Here is a 21337-nt window from a genome sequence, read left to right as displayed (position 1 = left end):
AACCGTTAGATTCCCTAAAGATTATAGACAACTTCGAATACCTGTTTCATTTTGTATAAACTGATCAATGAGTTACAATGCAACATCACTGAACAGACGAAGATACTGAAACGAAAAAAGAAAGAGCATCGGTTATTTTAATAGATTTAATGAAACGATATACAGAATACATTTGCTTTCGTAATGCATCGCAACGCATTGTCCGCGTGCCTTACCATCTATATCACATATCAATTTTTCTTTTATTTATAAAATATAATGGTCGCAATGTGTTTTTTGTTTTTCTCACATCATGCCTTTGAATTGCTTTCTCGTTCGCATATCGAAAGTATATATATATATATATATAATATATTTATTTATTTATATTATTTCATTATATTTATATATTTATAAGTATATATATATATAATAATAATAATAATTATATATTATATCATTTTATATTATATTATATCGTATCATATATTATGTATATGCATTATATATGTATATAAATATGTACATATATATAAATATACATATATATATGGCTACATATATTAATCAAGCGAGAGGGAACTGTATGTGATTCGGCACAAAATTACATTGAATCAGGCCGCGGAAAAGGTTTCGTGAATGTGCGCGCATTGTAAAACATCTTGAATTAGAATATTTTACAAATTGTTAATAGAACGTAATGTTAGAACGGTGTTGCTAAATATCGACGGTCGTAGGGGTGAAAAGGCCGGTGGTCGGGAAACTTCCCTTGCAATTCCTTTTATTGTCGATGATGAACAAATTGCAAGGAGAACACAGATTGTACTTGATTAAATTAACGGCGAATTATCGATCGATTTCAATAATTCGCACCTCCTTTTCAATTGTACGGCCGTCAATACACATCGACATTATTATTGATCGGCATTATTTTATTTATTACTTCCATTTTGCCTTCCCATATTTCCCTTCCCTTCTGCCCTGCTTTACTTCCTCCTTGCTTCTTGCTCTCCTATTCTATATCTTACGAATCCTTTCGACTTGATGCTTGATGACCGACAATTTTATTTGACCAACAGATCGCGCGGATACATCGGGCGTGTATAATAAATTTATTCATTTATTTTTGGTGCAATATCTATCACTTCCGGTACGTGCTTTGTAATCGTGCAAGTAGTTTACATAACTGTATCCGCGGATATTCGTACGGCAAAGTACAGATCGATCGTTGTAGAAACGTCCGTCCACGAAAACGAGAGAGTCTGCCATTTATTCATTTTTTTATTTATTTCTTTTCTTTTTTTTTTTTCTTTTCTTTCCTTCTTTTTCCTCGTATAATTTTATAAAATCCGACCAGGGAAGGAGAAACGATACAACACTCGATTGCGAAGATGGAAATTTTCTATCATATAATTTGGACGGAAAGGGAACGAGTTTCGATTTCGAAACTCCTCGTATAGACATCCGCGATTCGCGCAGAAAATCGAACGTACCACATTGCAACATTCAATTTTATTTTTCCAAAATGAAAAAAAAAAAAGACGATTCAAAAAAAAAAAGTGAAATCATCCGTTGATTGAACATTTATTGTTACATCGAGGGAAGAGGATAAAATACACCTAATGGAATTGGCCTTTTTTTTTTTCGTTTTACAGCGATGACAATTAATAAGTAACAACAATACTACGACCTCGTTCTTCATTCGAGATATTTCTACGTTCGAACGATCCGAGATTCCCTTGTTCTTTTTTTTTTTTTTTTTTTTTTTCTTTTTTTATTTCATTCGTATATCCCTCCTCGCTTTTCTCTTGCCTCCTTTTCTTTCTTTAAATCTAGGATTGCTTGATCATTTTCTTGAATTTCTTCTTGTTCTAATCGCTTCCCCTGGATCGCGGGGAAGGCGCGCGCGAATTACATCGTAAATGGCATCGTAAAAAAAAAAAAAAAAAAAAAAAAAGAAAAAAAAACAATGCAACGCCGATCAGCGTTGAGTCCAGGAAAGATCTGATGGATTCGTAATCGGAGAATCACGTCAATCACGAGATAAATCGTTTCCGCTCCAATAGGGGATTAGAAACTTGTCGCGATGCTTCCTTTAATTTTCTTAAGTAATAGGAACAAAAATATTCTTCCCCCGTTGTCTGCATGCAACGAGATAAGAAACTTAAGTACTCTCGAATTCATTAAGCGTTCGTTAATCACAATTAGCCTAATAGCACCGTTTTAATTTGACGAAATTCCTTTTCAGCCTCTAAATCTCTTCTGGACTCGATGCGATATACATACGCTACACATACGCGAAGGAAACGTACGATTATTCTTTCCTTATCGGCGTGTAATCCGAAGTAGTACGCGGAGTATCAAAATTATCAATTCGGATAATTTTCTTCCTCGGATTGGGACGCATTAATCCCATTAATCCAACGGTAATTGACGAGATGTGATTTTAAAAAAAGAAAAAAAAATCGACGAATCGGGGATCGTCCGCTTCCTATCGCGTCATCCTAATTTTCGAAACGGGAACAACGAGATTGTTCGCGCCCCCGTAATTCGGATTACTTGTACCTTGCTTTCTTGCCGGGCATTATATTGTTCTTCTGTTTCACCGAACATCTGCGATCGTATCCATCCGCAAACGTTTTTTCACACACGTGGCCAACGCCAATGAAGCACAGTTTTTACACGGAGAAAAGCGTTGTTAATCGCTACCGGTCGCTTACTTAATCGCGAGAGTTCGCTTGAAAATTTGAATTACTCATCTGAAACGCCGATTCAATGTTGAGCTTGAACGTTCGCGTTGAATCACTCCTTTCTCCGTGTACTCTTCCGTAACGAGAGAGATCGTTATACGGAAGCTCTTACATGGCTACTAGGGATCGATAACTCTTACGCAAGAACCGGTACCGAATAAACAATGGATCGAAAACGATGTTGAGAGAGGAGGAAAAAAAGAAGAAGAAGAAGAAGAAGAAGAAAAAGAAAGAGAAGTGAACGAAGGAATAGAAAAAAAAAAAGAAAAAGACGAAGCTCGATTTTTAGAAGGAACTATGGTTGCGCAGAAATCGAACGAGGAAAATCGAGAATGATCGAATCCTCTATTTCCTTGCATTGAAGCATTGAACATTTGCGGATACACACGGCGAGTATAACATATACACATATAATTACTTTATATCTATTGTGCACATTAATTATGTATCGTGTTAACGTGTTTTCTGCCTCTCAATAAGTTAAAAGATTCACGAGTGGCGAATCGCCACGTGGATTTGTGCCTTTCTGAAATTAGGTGCACCAAGAGATTTGTAATGTAATCGTGTGATGTAAACTAACTGTATGGATCCCGGTTTACTGGGCTGTAGCTTTTAACGTTGACAAGTGATATATATACACATAAAAGAGGAAAGTATTATTGCCGAACAATAGTTAGGGTTGCCATTAATAAGGGTGCCCGTGACGGAAAGATTGCGTCAACCCAACGATTCCTTGACACGCCAATCCGATATATTCCTCGAGATGGTATCATCCTTGGATCCTTCCATCTGTTATCTCCTTGCTTGGAGTCGCGAGTCACTGCAATCCGTTCCAAAATTGATAGTTTTTTTTTTCTCTCTCTCTATATCCAAAGAATATATGTATACACATATATATCTTCTTTCTTGATGAATATATTGCAGCGGCGAAGAAGTGTTTTAACGTCGATCATGTTTCTTACGCATTTAGCAATAATTAATGGTAACACAAAGGTGGTAGTAAAAAGGTAGCGGATGGTAACAGCGGTAGTAGCGACAATAACGCTATAAGATCGTAACGCTAGCGGTAAGTAGTAGTTAATTAATATTAAGTAATTAAGTAGCAAGTAATAATATAAGTAGTAATAATAGCGGCGCGGTATACGTATAAATAGGATTTTCTACGTTAGTTTGATTAAAAATAAATGTCATAACGTAATAGGTAACTTTATGCCGGGCCCGTAACGAGGCCGTAGCTGCCGATCGGTCGGTGGATGCGAAAATCGACGAATTCTACTACTTAGATTATTTCTCGATAACCTCCTCCTCGATTACTCGTCTTTGGACGCGGATCGCGCAGCCGAGTCGGCCTGATTCGGGCCCTACCTCATTCTTCTTCTCCCTTAGCTGTCTAAAATCACATTAACGCAAGAATTATAGTGTGGTAATTGTTCGGACACCGAAACGGGTCCCGACCACGTGACTTGGAAGACACTCACACGTTTCCAATGATACTAAATTCCATGCGATCGAGGGTCAAGAGGAAGGGAAGCTAGGGTGCACCTATTGGCCTCGGATCGATGAAGCTAGTAAGCCGAAGGATACGAGTTACGAATGAATACGAGTACAAAGAATCGGGAGGGATGGAGGGAGGGAGGGGGGAAGGGAAAGATATAGGAGAAAGATAGCGGAGATTCTAAGTGAGAATTTTTTTTTTCTTTTCTTTTTCCCTTCTTTTTTTTTTTTTTTCTTTTTTTTTTTTTTTAGCATCATCGCTACGTTCGAGTGTGATCACAGTCACGACCTACGTATATCTAAACTGTCAACACGGAAGAGCGAAATTGATTCACACGAAGAGGGGAGGGGGAGGAGGGGTAATGGTGACGAAGGATGAATGGAGGAATATCAATTAGCACGTGTGTAATTCGTGATATCTTGTCTCCGCTCTTCCGTCGTTGCTCTGATATGTTGCGAATCGTCAATCCACCTCTCTTCCTTCTCTTCCACGGTATAATAAGTAAGTAAGTGAGTGAGTGAGTGAGTGAGTGAGTAACACGGTTTGTTCTGCACTTCTGAAAGAAGAGAAATTAATCCCGATCGAGCGGATCCTCGAGAACGATCGTTGCGGCACGAGCGATGAAAGAAACGTAGTTTTTTTTTTGTTCGTTGATGTAGCGACTTATACAAAGTAGGTAGAAAAGTGATAAAAATTCATGTGTACGATAATGTACGTATAATGTACGTGTATAACGTGTAATGGTATATATCGTCGTTATTATTTTTTTTTCTTTCTTTCTTTCTTTCATTCTTTCTTTCCTTCCTTCCTTGCTTCCTTCTTTCTTTCTTTTCGTTCCTTTTGTGCATGTTTTGCGAGAAATAGCGTAGCACTTAATATTACCAGTCGGCGAGAACCACCGTCGTGATTAATCATCCCTCATCTGCGACGCCTTATGGGACGTATATAACGCATAACGAAACACGCTCGTTTCTTTCTCTCTTTCTCTCACGAAAGGGGAAATCCAACGTTTGTTTCAAGCTGCCGCGGGTTCTCTTCATCCTCCGAGAGAAGCCCCCTCCCTCCCTCCCCTCCCCCGTCCCCTCGCCCCGAGAATCCGCCGAGAAACCGGGTTCCACGTTCAATCGGTCGTCGGGAGTCGATACTTTCGATAGCAAGAATAGTTATTACATCGTACACTGTTAAAATAGTAATAGCGGTAATAATAATAGTAACAATAGTAACAGTTGTCAGGTCGGGCAGTCACATCTGCCCGCTGACACATCACGAAGACACGCGCCCCGTTCATCCACCCGTCTCTCATCCATACACGCACAGGGAACTTTGTCTTAAATTTAGCGACAAACCAACGTCTTCCGGCTCGTCCATTCGCGCGTGCATCCACTCCAATGTGTCCACTTGCGGCACGACGCTCGATCGCACCACACGCATCTATATATTTCGCTAAAATATCCAGACGCGGAGGAAACGTCAGCCTCGAGAGAAACAGGACTTCTTCTCATCCGCTCGAATCTCTCTCTCTCTCTCTCTCTCTCTCGAGATTCGTGTTTGTACCCCCCTCAAGGTGACTATTCTCACGCGGTATATCACGTGGCGATTGACGCGTCGAAAACCATATCAAGGGTTACACGCAAGAAGATGGTAGAACCTACGTAGACGTGTAAGAAAACTAAGGAAACTTAAATCGAGTGGTAAGTCGCAACCGCACAAGATCTCAAGGATGAATTGTTCTACGCGACGAATAGCGCAGCCCTAGGCTTGGCTCGATCGAGAGGCGATTAAAACGGTAGACTACCGACGAACATCGTCTCGATCATGGGTGGCGCTGGAACCAGGTCCTCCAGTTTTAGGTAAAAGATACGCTGGAGCCCCTGCACCGACAGACTCCTCAGTTCCGGTAGTTTACCTAACAAACGGGACAGGTAGTGCGCTTTCCTCTGCGCCTCGGCGTTATAGGTGACGTGATCGCGAAGAGACGATATTATTTTCGACTGTAGCTGCTCCATGCGATGAGGCTCCTTCAGGCCGTACCTTGCTGTAATTTCAAGCAGAGAAACAGACCCGTGTTTTATCAATCGATGCTTTCATCCGGCCGAGTGTGATTCGTGTATTAATTGTTATTAATTATTATACGTGATTAATTAAAAACGGATCGTGCGTTCCCAGATTCGCCGGCCAATTTAAACGGAAGGATAATGGGGGCGGTGTTGCGTGCAATCGACGTATTCGACATCGATATCGTTGGCGAACCGATCGAGAAGTGGCACGCACATCCAACCCGCGAGGAAAATCGCGTATCGTCGACGTGTATCGCGTGCAACGCGGGCACGAACGATCGCGGTTTCTTTTCGTCGTCTCGTTAATAAGTAAAGCCGGTCGATCGATAAATAATTTATCCGGCAGACGGTCGCGCTTAATGGATAATCATCGAAGATGGCGGAGAGAGGAAACGAGGGCAGGGCAGGGCGGAAAGAGAAGAGAATGTGATGTGTTTTCTTTCGAAAAAGGAGGAGAGAGGATTTCGAAACTTACCAGTAATGAGGGTAAGAGCGCAGAGACAAGCGAAAGCGCTAGCGTCTACGTCGAGAATGTGAAGAGCTTTGCTGAATTCGAGAATACTGTGGAGCCAATCGCCGAAGCTACGCTGACACTGTTCCAATGCCAGGACCACGCCGTTGCAAAACGTCAGCTTGGTGTCCTCCGGTTTCGTACGGTACGCCAATCGAAGAACGAACAGTTCCAGACTGGCCGACTGGAAAAGTAACTCCTGCGGGGAGAGGAACAATCGCGAAAACAATCGTGTTAGACGGTACATTGTATCAGGTATATACGGATATAATACATACGATTAATATTTTGGAAATCGAGTGGGAATCGAAATTTTGAAATTGTTTTCAAAGAGAGAAGGCAAAGAGTGGGGGGAAAAAAAAAGTTATTTTCCTCTGTGGAGCTAGCGCAGCAGCTAGATAACCGACCAATCGGATACGTCGATTAGACATGTCGTAGGCTCGTCAGGATTGACCTTTTAGAAAATGTACAAGCTATCGATCTCTTTAATGAAACCTTCCCTCGCAGATATTGTCTGCACGTCCATACATAATAAACGATATAACGCAGCTCGTGTATAGATTTATATATACGACACGAGAAATTATCCGAGAGGGATAGATGAAGAAATTAAAAGGAATAATTAATAATAAACGAATAAGGCGTACAAACCTGATCTTCTCGCACCAAGTCCGTGAAGCCGGGAATTTTATCGGCGAACGTTCGAATCACATCGATGGACGTAGTAAGAAGATTGTAGAATTGTTGCGTCTTTTCTGCCTCTGTGATGGGTGGGTCGCCAGGACTGGGTTGCCGGTATTGCGAGTAATCCAAGGTTGCTTGATCGGGTGTCGTGTCCAAGTGTGCGCGGACCAAAGCTGTGATCAGGGAGACCGGCGAGCTCGGTGGTGATTCTTGCGGGGATTTTGGCTTCGATGGTAATCTACCTCGGCGTCCTTTCAAGGAGTCCGTCCTGACCACCTGGACGAAAACAAAATCAAATCTATCTATTCCGTCGAGAGATCCTCCTTTCCATTCTTTGCATCTTATCCTTCGATTCTCCCTCTCCTTTCCCTTTCCCTTTTCCCTTTTTCCAGAGAGAACACGCATTTCCTTTGGAAAAACGAGTATACAATTCTCTAACTCACTTCTTTCACCATTCCGACCATCAAGCACTTCTGGAAGCGACAAAATTGGCAACGATTCCGCCGGCGTTTGTCAACGGGGCAAGCTTTCTCGGCCAGGCACACGTATTTCGAGCCCTTTTGCACGGTCCTCTTGAAAAATCCTTTGCAGCCCTCGCAGGTGCGAACACCGTAGTGTTGACACGCTGCCGTGTCGCCGCACACGGCGCAAAGTTGGCTGGGGCTCGGCGGTGCTCGCTCGTTGCCGGTTCCGCTTCCAGGCGACGGAGAGCTGACGGAGCTCCCTGTCCCTCCGCTGCCACCGCGCGCCTTCGGGGATTCCGTACTCCCGCTACTGTCGACGAAAGGCGCAAGCATCTTCGTGAGATCTCGAAACGAGCGGGTCGAAAGGGAAATTCGCGTTACGACCTCGTCGATTCGCGTCGAACAGGAGAATCAAGAGAGGGAAAGTTTATCGATTGCGATAAACAAACTCGGATCCCTTTGATCCCTCGACTCAACAAGGATCGACTCGGTTCGACATTTATCTATTTATATTTTCTATTACCTCGCAGACTCTGACCTCTGCGTGGGTAGAGACGCCCTCCGGGAACGAGTCGTCCCTACGACCACGTTGTCAACGGTAGGGTAAATGTCGGTCGGTGCAACGGGGGTAGCGCCACCCGTGATGCTCGGTGGTGGGCCATACACCATGGGGACACTGACCGCCGCGCCGTACGGCGAGTCTTGCCGATGATTCGCCGGCGAGGGGACAGCCGTGGTCGGGGTTGGGGCCGTCTCGGTCGCGAAGTAGCCCTGATGATGGTGATGCTGCTGCGGCGGCGCGGGCTGCTGCTGCTGGGGATGGTGGTGATGCTGTTGCTGGGGCTGTTGCTCGTGGTAGGGCAACGTGGGCGAGAACTCGGTTGGATAGGGGCCGGTTGCGCACGGATAGACCGAGTTGTCGTAACATTCCCCCTCGTCCATTTTGATCCCGAGAACCTGAAGCTCCTGCCTGGTGTATCGCTGAGCCGTGTAAGTCTCTTGGAAGCTCGGCAAGGGCGTTGAACTGCGTCGAACAGATAGATAACGTAAATGGACGAAAAGTCTCGCCACCTTCCGACCAAACGTCAAACTACCGTCTCTCCTCCAACTATCGCGAATGGAACAACCTCGTACAAATTCGGTTTCGGCGGGCGAACAGCCGGATTCGTACGACTCGTATCGCGATACGATCCTATCGTAGGATTTATCATCAGACCTATCCTATACGATAGGATCTGCGATTCTGTCTGGTCAGAGGGTGAAACGCAAGTCGGGAAACAGTGAGCTGTGTACCTGAGCGAGTCAGGTTGGACGTCCTCGGGAAGTGGCGCTGCCGGCGGAGGCGGCTGCGGTGCCTGCTGATGATGTTGCTGGGCCTGGGCCGACTCGTCGCCAGTCGGCACTCCCTGCGGATTGCCCAGCTGCAGCTCTGGAAACGGGTCCAGCTCTTCGGGTAGGCTTCCAGCATCCGTTGGATCCGTGTACGAAGCGCTTAACAAATCCGCCAGGGTACTACATCCGAAGGGGCTCTGGAAAATTCGTATCGAACCTTTGCGTCCTTTGCGATAGTGAACATCCTCGATTATCGTTCGATCGAATCTTTGATCGAGTTGAAGGAGTCGTTTCGAAAGAGTCGTCGCGCGATAAATCAAAAACGGCACGATGCTCGATCGTCCGATTCGAATTCGAACCGATATTCCTCGATCCTCCGATAACTCTGATAGCTGTTCGAATTGACGAACGCCAGACAAGGGCGGGAGAGCCCGTGCGAGTGGCAAATCGAAGCGCTCGACTGCAAGGCGGCAATATTGTTCGACCACAATCGCGAGCCTTGTCGAGGCATCGATGTACAGTTGAGGTGCGCAGTGAGGATATCGGAGAGGAACGAAGCGGATTCTTGTATCGCGTGTTGTCTATAACTTCGATTTCCGTGTACAACAGATCGAATCTAAATCGAGTCTTTTCGCCCGAAATCATGATTGCATTTACGATTACAATCTGCCCCATCTCGTGTGACTCTAACTTGATTAATCGTTAAACAGATTTTTTTAATTGTTCTCCTCCGTTGCTATAAATTATCCTCTCATCCCCTCGAATATCATTGCGAATATATTGACGATTTTACTTAAAATCATCGCATTTCGATGATGATATTCGTAATGTTAAAAATACATCGACGGGAGGAAAAGGTGATGATGGAAAAACGACAAATTTATTTTTTGTTTTTTCTTTTCCTTGCAAGAAGAGCAAGAAAATTCGTCGAGTAAACGAGGCGAAACCACTGCAAAGACGTGGAAAAAACGTCTGACGAGCTATCTTATTGGAGGATACCGGTAAGAGGGAAGTGGGATGGGGTTGGATATTCAATTTGCCGGGTTGGTTCCGCTTCTGGGCTGACATTTCGTTCATCGCTCCCTCGAGTATCCCGCGATCGAAGCTTCGGTCTACCATAACCCTGACTATGGCCTTCTAAACGGCCTCCGCAAGTCGTTCAACCCCTCCTCATCCCCACGAAATTACCCGCCAACAATTATTACCACGCCGTATTGAATCGTGCCGTCCTCTCTACGCGCGGTTAGTCACCACTAATTTTCGCGGATTGGATTAATTACGCGTAACGATCCCGCGACACGATTCTAGGATCGAAAATACTTTCCAACGAGGAAAATGCGAGGAGGGGTGGGGATAGAAACAGGTAGGACGACACTGGAGATCCGGGTACGTGGGCAGGAATGCAGATGGTGCACGATAAGCGAATGCAGATGACGATCAAGAACGTCGGGACGTAGGAGGGACGCAGATCTTGTTGCGAGCCGAGCCGGACTCGCGGACTTGGAAGACTACGGGGCCAGATAAGATAGCGAAATAGTGAAAGTTCCGCGCGCCCCACTAAATACAGGATAATTATTGGTTGTCTCCGTCGAATAACGTTCGCGTAAATTCCGATTTCTTTTTTCCTTTTTTTCCTTTTCTTTCCTGAACGCAACAACGTTCAATTATTATCATTAACAACTTTGTTGCGAATCGCGAATAACACGGAGTCCAATCTGTCATAAATTTCATGATATTAAGTGATAAATGAGAAAATAATGGTAATATATAATAGATAAAGAGGATGTTGCGAAATTTAGAATTAAATATGAAACGAAGTGAAATTAAAGAGAGAGGGAGGGAGAGAAAGGGAGAGGGAGAGACAAGTATAGAGAAATTGGAATCACGAGGAGAAAAAGAGAAAATAATTGATGTCGCGAGATAATGTCACACGTGCGCCAATCTTTCGAGCGAATCTCAAACCTGATTATATAATTAATAATAAAGAAATAAGAGGGGGGGAGGGGGAGAAGGAAGAGTTCTATTAACGCGTTACGTTACCTGTGTCTGTAGAAGAAGCATACTTGACGCCACCGTGAACGCGGTTGTCGTCGGGGTTGTAGAAGATTGATTCGTGCAGGCGAGAACTGGAACGGTAGCTGCCGCTTGCCGTTGATGCCGCTGGCGATGTGGCTGTTGCTGTTGCTCTACGTCGTTCCGCGTAATAGCCACCGCACGTTGGCTACCGTTGCTGTTATCGCTGTCGCCGTTCGGCGAATGAAGTTGCCCTGCAACACAATGCAACACGCATCCTCAAGCTGCGAACAAATACGACCGCCGCCTCTTTGCATTTCTTCGGGGCCACGACATCCCCGAAATACGTAAAAAAATAAATAAATCGTGCAACGTTAACCCTAAACGCTAAAGTCAATTATCGGAGGCGAGCTATGTGATTTACACCACTGCGATTTAATAGACTTTATTTTTTTTTTTTTCCCTCCATCGATCTCTAAAACGAACTCGTTTATCGATCCAATTGATGAACAATGTTCAACGTACGCGTCAGATCATTTCTATCTGACCTGAGATATCCTGAACTATCGGTTCTGTTTTTTTGCCCGGATGTAGGAAGGGGCGATGAGATGGAAATTCGTTCCATGACTTCTACGTACAATATCTTCGATATTGAGAGTGACCGGTGTCCATGGTGATCATCTCTGCGATTAATTCGGGATCGAGGGCGAGTCGAGTCCGAATTAAATTCGATTTTTCGAGGTGCGAGCAAATTTTTCCACGGTCCGATCCTGCAGATTCTCAAATTCTCAAGTTGCTTTCACACGGAATTTTGGAATTCTCCGAACACTTGTTTCCTCGATTTTAAATTACCGTTGCTTAACTTATTAATCGTCGAATTCTCGACGTCGACTGAGGTCCTCGACGTCCACGTTTCGTCCTATATAGGGTAGCTTCGACACCCCAGGGAGACATGAAATCATTGGCATTTAAAATACTACCGAGCCTATGCAGGCAACCATCGTACCCCCCCTTGCTCGATTATTATTACACGATATTATCCCTTAACGCCCGAGGGATGAGTATACTCCCGTCGAAAAACGAGGAGATCGCTTTTCATCAGTCGAATCTCGAGCAAATATGCTTAAGGATACTTAACTGTCGTTTCCAAATTATATACCGTGTATATTTTCCTGAATATCACGCACGACGCGAAAAATGAATAGGCATAACAGAGAGATGGAATTGACGAGGTCTCGAGCCAAACAGATGCCTCCTATCCGTTGTTCGTCCTTCCCCACCACCCTCTTTTCGTCCGAAGATGCGAGCAGAGATAGTCACGCTCACCCAAACCGATTCGATTCAATCTCGCGACGAGTATCGAGAGGACCGCCCAATGGTTTTCACCAGCTCGTAAAACATAGCGGATCTCACCCGTAGCTGAGATTAATCTTGGAAAGGGTGTAGAGGGGTGACGCGATTATATACGATAACCGGTTATGGCGAATTAAAAGGGGGGCGGCTGCACCCGATAAGTATCTATGCTATCTCGCCCAGCTATATACAGAGTCGTAAATCTAAACGTAGTCAAGTCGATCGAGCATGTATCTGTTTCGTTGCCCAACGAAAAACTTGCAAATGTCAACCCTTGATCCACTCTCTCTCTCTCTGCTTTTCTCTTTAACAACCTTTTCCATTCCCTCCAAGTTGCGGCAAGGTGGCTGCACCGCCAATTAAGATAGCTCGGTCCAAAACAATGAGCCCTATCGGACAGCGGGGATCAGCGAGGGCTGGGAGAGGCGCGAGTGGTCCGCGATCCCACCTACGGGAGCGCATACTAGAGGAAACGGGCTGCACCTGAGCCGCGTGCACGTGCACACGGAAGGATTCGATCAACTTCTACAACGCTAGCAACCGGCGGCACCGTAGGCAGGGTAAAGGCAGAGGTAGGGTAGCGAACGGACGAGAAAGAGTAGGGTTAGCCGAACAGCGTGTGCCAAGTGGATTACACCGGTGTACACGGCCCTCCCACGAACCACGCCTCTCCACGTGCCACCACGTGCAGCCACACCGCGCACCAGCCACTTGCTCTCCGTTCCTCCACGATTTGCTCTCATGAATTAACCACCACTCGTTCCTTCCCTTCTCTCATCTTGTCTTCCCGCCATCGTTTCGCGTCCTGCACCGTCACCGAGAAATTCACTCGGAATGCTTTCCTTCCTACCCGTATATTCCGTCTAATTTAACAAATGTCGTAATTCCACGTGTAATAATAATGTCTGAGGTCGAGGAGGAAATTCTGACTGGAGGAAAAAAAACGAGGAAAAGGAACAAAAAAGGTAGATCGATCTGTCGAGACGGATATATTTCCTCGTTGCGCAATTAGCGAGCCGAGAGAATCGCAGGGATTTAAGAATTGCGAAAGAAAGGTGGCTCGAGAGAGACGTTACACATACGACCGCGTGAAGAAGAGATTTCGCGAGATTTTCCATAACGAAACGACCCACTTTCCGGTTTAACAAGAGAACGTGTAAGTGATGTCATTGGTAATGGGTAGCGTTAGGCATCGGTATTCGCCACAATTAGGCATGAAATTCCTATATGTTATGGGCTAATTACAACGATCGTTCGGTCACATGTTTTTATTTTATGCCTCGACAAGATAATTGATATCCTTCGTGAATAATTCATTCGAGCGGTAAATTCTTCTTTTTTTTTCCCTAACGTTCGCCATTTATGAGAAAAACCGCGGCGAGAAAGAGCGGGAGGTCGAATAAGAGAAAGATACTATTTATAGACGCATCACGATTTTTCTTCGTTGTCGCGATGCGTTTATCCAAGCCTGTTCGAGCCTTGGGAATCGTTATATTGCCGATCGATCGATGCGTCTCGGATGCAGACACACCTAACGACGACGACGACGACGACGATGAGAACGACAACGTTGGTAACCGTTGGTGGGTGAGCGTGCGTGCGTGAGAGAAAGTAGGACCGTGTGTCTTGCAGCCGTACGCGACACATAATCGCCGTACCGAGATATCTTCGATTTAAAGCTCGCATCGGTTCGCCCACACGAGCCGAGCGTCTCACCGGTTTCACGATCGTAATTAACCCTTTCACTGGTGAGTAGGGACGGTCGTGTGCCGGCATCTCTGTGTTTCGTCTCTCTCCTCCTCGCGAATCCGTTGATCGAATTTTTAATCCTCGAGAATTTGTGTCTTTTTTTTTTCCTTTTTCAAAAGATCGAAAGATTATTTTTAACGAAACTGAAACTGTTTCAAAAGTAATGAATTCGTGCAATATTCATGTACATAATGTTATTAAACTTGTGACAGGTCGTTCTCGGAATTTTAAAATATTCGAGTAATTTAAGTCATCCTTATTCGCGGATGAAAAGGGATGACGAGATTTATTTTTATCGTTGTGAAAAATTCGATTTTTCTTTTCTTCTTAATCCATGTTGTACTTTTTATCGTCGCTTTTCTTTTCTTTCTTTCTTTTTGATAAAATCTCTTTCAATGAAAGTTATGCACTGCTGCTTATTATTATTGTTTTCGTTTTGTGGAAATCTTAAAGTAGTTTGTGATCGTTCCTCCATTAATGGTATTACTTCACCTCGGATATTTTTCTAATCCTATCCATTTTCGATAACATCGTAGAAAAAATCGGAGATTCGAAAATTGGATTAGAATCCCCTGTGAAAGACGTAGCCTTTAACTCATACGATATTCCACTAATCCCACATGTCGAGTTTTCACGAGTTAGCGTGGAAAAAATGTTGAGAAGATTTTGAAAAATCAACTCGACGCTTTCACCGTTTAATCGAAATAATTTTCTTTTTCACCATCGCACGGTCGGTGCCTTAGAAGAGAGAGAGAAAGAGAGAGGACTCCCTTCTTCCTAATGTTTTATTATCCGAAACCAAATAATCGCTCGGATACAAGGCAGAAAACTAGGATGATCTATGAATCAATTAATCTGCGAGTCAATTTCGAGGATATTAAACGCGAGATGTGTACCTCCATTAATCTATCCGCGATTAAATATCATATATCTCGGCGTAAGCGTGGAAAGTAGCGTAGTAGTATTATGAATCACGCGGACGACGAATCGGACGTAAATTAATTTGAAAGTTTCCAGGCAACGTGCACTCTAAAACTGGTCCAACGTGTGTGCAGTCGGTGCAGCTTTCTCTTTCGCAGAATTTAGCAAAAGATCGGTGACATCGTAATTAGTATTACGAGTACGAGTAGGAGGAGGGGGGGGGGCCAGTTCGCGAAATCCGAATCATCTCCACGGCGATACGTCATTTATCACGAGCATTAATTAGAAGCTCTTTCACAAGAGTGATCGAATCATCAACAGCTTCGTAATTCGTCGAGCAAGAAGGACAATCCTCTTACCCGTACGAAAAGCGGGATTAAACGGGAAAGAATCCTAACGTGTTAATCGGTTTATCAAACATTCGTTCGAGCCTGATTTCTCGAAGCTTTACCTTTCCTATTCCTAAAGATTTCACTGCGTTATTTCGCGCGAAACGTATCGTAAACATCTCTAAACAATCCAAAGATCCTGAAAACCAATACACTCTCCTTCGCAATCGATTTTTTCTTCTTCTTCCTTTCTTTTTTCCTTACGCCCGCGATCGACGAACGAGCTCGAAACGAGTAGGAAACAGCGAAATCCACCGGTTTTTACAGATGAGAGAAGAAACACGGATCGGATCACGGATCCGTGAAAGCAGGGCCAGGAAAGCGAGGCTTGAAACAAATTGTCCAGATACCCTGGAAAGATTAGATACGTTCCCGGTGGATTGACCTCTCCCGATAAAAGGCTGGCTCGCCGGCAACCGCGGCCAATAAGAATACAAAGGCAGCTCCAGACGCTCGCGAGCTAGTCGCGGGCTCGCGTGGTCCGGGTTAGAGTGCGGGTTTACGGTGTCGAACGAGGTGAAAGAGGAGTCGTGGTGCGCGAGGGAGAAGGAGGAGGAGGAGGAGGAGGAGGAGAGAGAGAGAAGGAGGATACGCTTGCGACACGCAGGCTCGAGCAGCTAGGCTGATAGGTAGGTAGGTATATCGCCCCCTGACCCCGAACAACTACCGTGAGACCGGCTTAGCTCCGCTCTTAGGAGCACTCTCCTTTGCTCTCTCGACGTGCACCGCGCGTATGCACACATGTACACGCACGCGTGTTGCACAGGCGCCGTGGAATAAAGAAGAGGGAAGGGTATCGTGACACCGAGAAGAAGAAGAAGAAGAAGAAGAGGAGGAGGAGAAGAAGAGAGAAGAAAGGAGGAGAAGGGAACGACACGACGAAGGATGTGTGACTCGTGGGTGCAGCTGCAATGCGACCCGGCTGCATTCAGTGGCACACTGAACACAGGACGATACCCGGGCTTTCCGATGGCACGCCAGGATTATCCTTCACACGCGAACAAACGGCGTGCAATGAATTTCGTAATCGCAAGCATCGCGATCGAGAATCGAGATTCTCCTTTTGGGATTCTTTCTCTACCGAGTCTTTCTTTAATTTTCAGTTTTGTCTCTCTCTCTCTCTCTCTCTCTCTCTCTCTCTCTCCTGAATCGTTAGGGGTTTACGGTGTCGAACGGTAAAATATTCGAAAACAATTAAACGTCGAAGATTTTTAAGAGAAAGTTACGCGTGGACGTCGTTTGACAGCAGATGAATCGTAATCGTGAGCTTGCCGACAACTGTCGAGAAAAAATATATATATGTGTGTATATATATATGTATGTATAAAAAAAAAGAGAAAAAATACAGGTTCTCACGGAGTTTAATGACTTTTGGATATTCCCTATTGCTAATCGTACGATAGGAGAAAGTATCCGCAACGTCGATACTTAGAAACGATGTAAGCTGTTTCCTCGCTTCACGGATGCCTCGAGCCATGACACGAAATCGGGCGAAAGAGGATCGTTCCGGATTCGCAATGTGTATCGCAATGCGTTCAAAACGAAATTACCACTCGAAGAGACGCGCCACCCGTTTGAATCGCTCTGGGGAGAGGTCGAAGCCTCTCTAAAATAGATTGGAAAGGGAAAAATGTCGATCGTCGGTGTACAGCGGCGCGATGGATGGTGCGGGTCCGTATCGTTCGCCGATATTGGGACGGGCCCGGGCAAAAAGCGGTAAATTATCGACGATCCGTGAACGAGGAGAGCCGAGCGAAAATGGCTATGCATAAATCAGTAGGCGAGAAAAATGTCGGACAATAATTACAGGCTGTGGAATTTTACGAGGGACTGTCTTAACGCTCGGCCTGAAAACGAAGAACAAACACGACGGGACAGTAATGATTCTCCGACGAGTAATTCACTATCGAGTTAATCGAGGGTCAATTCCTCTGGTCATCGGTTTTTTTCTTCTTTCAACCGGTTGATGGAAAAGACAACAGGAAAAACGGAGAACGACGATGGACGATGAGAGAAGGAGGGGGAGAGGAGAGAGAGAGAAGGAGACGCGTGGACGAAGAGGAACGATGCTCGAGCGTAGGCAACTTTTTCTAGGCGTCGCGTAAGCAATCATCTTGCATACTTCGGATGAAAGAATAAGCAAATAGAAAACCAGCCGTGCCGCATGCTGCCGGCGTTGCAATTATATTTCCAGTGGCGCATCGCGTTGTGAAATTCGACATAATTTCGTCAGACCACGAGGAGGAGAGGAAGGAAGATTCGGAGCCGGGGCGAAGAGGGGATACGTTTAGAAATTGACGAAGGCGAGGAGGGAGAAGAAGAAGAAGAAGAAGAGGGGAGGAGGAGGAGAAGAAGAAGAAGAAGAAAAAGAAGAAGGGAGGAGAAGAAGGATGTACGTGTGCACGGGTACATATATGTATGTAGCGCGCTGAAAATGGTTCGTTCGAGCGGAACGAGCTCCACCCACATCCTGATCTTCGCATGCGTGTTCCATCGTGCTCTCGTCGTATCGATCCTTCGATTCCTCTTTCGCTCGAAGAACGAAGAGGAAGACAAAAGAGACGACGCGAGGGAGAATCGCGAGGAACATGGCTCGTCAGGCGTCGAGATCACCGGGATACGTCCCGGGGTATTTCCTATCTGAAGGAAACAAACGTTTCCGTGAAAATTCTGCCACGCCGTTCGATATTATCGAAAGAATCGATATTCCACGTGAACGAAGTTGTCGCTAGCATTTGCACATATATTACGTATATAAGTTGTTGCACTCGTCGATATGCCAAATATATAAATGTTCGAATGAAACTTGGTCGTTCGAATTAAATATAAATTACTACTATTTCCTCGTGAAATATGTTTCACGTATATACGTATATATTTATGTACGAACGAAATTTCATCATTGATCGAGAAAGAAATGAAAATTAATAGCAATTTCCGCTCTCTTCGTTTTTTCGATTATTCCTCCATTACGGTATTCACAGAAAAAAATTAATTAAAATTTTTACGATACCGATTACCCATGACTCGTCGCGTTATATATAGATTTTTCGCGATTGAACGCGAGGATGAAGGATCGTGAAAAATTATTACGAAACGGATTTACCTTCGTGTCCGTGTAGAGAGAAAGAAGAAAAGAGGGGCACGCGTGTTACGAGACGATTCAACGTGTTTAGCGCGACTATCGCCTCGAGATCCGCGCATCCTACAAAACCATGGTGGACAGTTATGCAAGAGGCTGTTTGGCGCGTCCGTTCCGGCAGGTTCGACCGGTCTTAATCGCAATCGAGTCGTCCAGCCGACTCCGTCCGATCGAAAACTAGTCAGGTTTAGGATAGAAACGGTCCCCGAGACACGCTCTCCGAGTCGACTACCGGCCAGTTTGAATATTAATTAACTATTTTCTATCGGCCACGTGTCGGATACCACGCTTCGATATCACGCGTCGCACACTGTGTCGCTCGAATGAAAAAAGAAAAGAAGAAGAAAAAAAGAGAGAGAAAAATCTAGTCCATTTGCATTCGTAAGAAGGAGAGTTTTAGCTGGATGGAAGGAGACTGGATGGAAAGCGGACCATATGCAAATGCCGCGAAACGTTGGATTCTACGGTTGACGTATATAATTGCTTCCAGATTTGGGACGAAAAACTTTTTTTAAATATTCAGTTCAGACGGACTTGGTCGGACGGAGATCGTCTCCTCTAGGCGTTCGATCCTTTCGAGCGTTTGAATTTTTTCGATCTATTCGCAAAATATCGCGAATAGGAAGAAAAGGAAGAAATAAGAAGAACAGATTGGAAGAATCTATTCTTCTCCCCGTTCGGGAAATCGTGTGTATCGTATATATATATATATCTTAATCGTGGAGAATAATAAAACGGATGGAATAAAAAGATTGAAATATATAGGATTTTACGTATATTCACGAATCTGTTGAAATTCCACGGTGAAAGGCCTAGGTTGGATAGCTATCCCGTTTTATTGGCGCGTTCGATCATTCGAACGACTTTATTCACCCATAAATTGCACCATAGTCTAAAAGGCTTATCTGCTACATAAATTAGACATTCAGGTGCAAATACGGTGTGTTTATGCCACGGTTCGAGCATCTCAAGGCTAAAGCGTATCGGGATTAGTATACATTTAACGTTCCTTTCTTCAGTTCTTCTTTCTCGCGCTATCCACAAATCCTTATTACAATCAAGGCTTCGCTTCACGGTACTTGACATTTGCCAGGTCGTTTCGATACTTCGTCCATTCACTATTCCCCGTGCGGCGAAACGAATCCTCGAACGTTGATTCGCTCGAAACGAGGCGTCTTCGACACGCGAGAGGCCGAGATCGGCAATTTACGATTATCACGCGTAATCCCATCGATTTCCAGAAATAAAACGCATCGTTCCACGCGACAGAAGCACCGGGATGGGACGTCCTCGAGGACGAGGCGAGGCTACGTCGCGGCGCTCAAGGACGACCACGATTCGTCGTCCACGATTAAACACGGCGTCCACGTGCACGCTCGCGAATTCGCATCCACCAACACGACCGATTCCGACCGACCGATTCCCCGGTCATCTCCACCAATTTCTCGCCTTGGTGTGAGCGCGTGTATGCACGCCTATACGTACACCATCGTCCTGTATCGTCCAACGAATCCGTCCCCTCTCCCCGCCGCAGTTACGGTACCGGTTGCTCGTCCTCTCACTCTCCACCGACCAGATATTATACACCGACACACGCGCATCAAACACATTACGAGTGTGACGTATCTTCGTTTAATTCAGAATGCAGAAACGAATTTCAAACGAATGGCGTGGCCACGGAAAGTGAAATCCACAGGAGGAGGAGGAGGAGGAGGAGGATAGATCGACGGATGGATTTCTCTGACCGTGCGTACGGATGATACATCCGTACGGAAGAGGAGAGAGAAGAAATTTCGACCGATCGAACGAGACCCGATCCCGTTTATTTGCTTTCGAAGAAAATTTATCCTCCTCCCGTGATATTATCACGATTCAACGACTGGTCGAATAAACCGTTAGACGCGCAAATATACCAGTTTCTTGCGTAATCAAGTTTTTACCAGTTAAAAAATTCGTTGGCGATTGCACAAGATCGATGCATATAAGCGACACGTGAAAAACAGGATTAATTTGTGCACCGAAGGTGGCACGTGTTTGCACGAGTTTATCGCCGCTCGATCGTTCCCGGCTCAACCGAACGGTTCCATCAATTACCCGATTCCTGTAGGTTCGCGTCGCTCGAACCGTCCTCGACGACAGCCCGGCTCGTCTTCTCGAGCCGAGGCACGGCGTTCACCATCACCGAGAGACAACACGGATCCTCTCGGGAATCGAGAAATCTCTCTCTCTCGGTTTGAAAAAGCGGCGGCCGAGATCGCTATCGGCTCAATCAACGCCGCACGAGGCTGCAATCGCGCTTCATCGAGACGCGTCTCGCGCCTGATGATCGTGGGGGGCTTCCAGCCCTCTAGTAGCTTTTTGTCCGCTCTTCTCCTGTCCGAGGAGGACAATAAAAGAGCCGTGCGTCTCTGTGTGTATGTGTGTGGCAACCGTAGAAATCGTAATTGAACGATCAAACGCTGGAATTTCCTTTTTCGCGCGAATCGATCGCGGATCGA

General features: G+C 45.2%; 1 protein-coding gene across 6 annotated transcripts in view; it reads right to left on the bottom strand.

The window, feature by feature from the left end:
* Positions 1–132: 132 nt before the first annotated feature.
* Positions 133–21337, bottom strand: part of LOC108000193 (probable nuclear hormone receptor HR38) — a 41241-nt gene continuing 20036 nt past the window's right edge. For 4 of the 6 annotated variants that reach the window (XM_017060406.3, XM_017060409.3, XM_062083823.1 and 1 more), the window contains exons 2-8: positions 11313–11539; positions 9234–9469; positions 8464–8964; positions 7920–8250; positions 7444–7752; positions 6757–6991; positions 133–6259 (exon numbers count right to left, since the gene is read on the bottom strand). In XM_017060406.3, the coding sequence (XP_016915895.1) occupies positions 6003–6259; positions 6757–6991; positions 7444–7752; positions 7920–8250; positions 8464–8964; positions 9234–9469; positions 11313–11539 (2096 nt within the window). In that variant the 3' untranslated portion in view covers positions 133–6002. Of the gene's footprint in view, positions 6260–6756; positions 6992–7443; positions 7753–7919; positions 8251–8463; positions 8965–9233; positions 9470–11312; positions 11540–11923; positions 16749–21337 lie in introns of those variants that run through there. The other 2 variants (XM_028667847.2, XM_017060407.3) reach the window with 2 other exon arrangements.

The sequence above is a fragment of the Apis cerana genome, linkage group LG13 (assembly GCF_029169275.1).
Source record: "Apis cerana isolate GH-2021 linkage group LG13, AcerK_1.0, whole genome shotgun sequence".
NCBI classification, from domain to species: Eukaryota; Metazoa; Arthropoda; class Insecta; order Hymenoptera; family Apidae; genus Apis; species Apis cerana.
The sequence above is the reverse complement of the archived record's forward strand: the minus strand, read 5'-3'. Positions and strand labels throughout refer to the sequence as shown.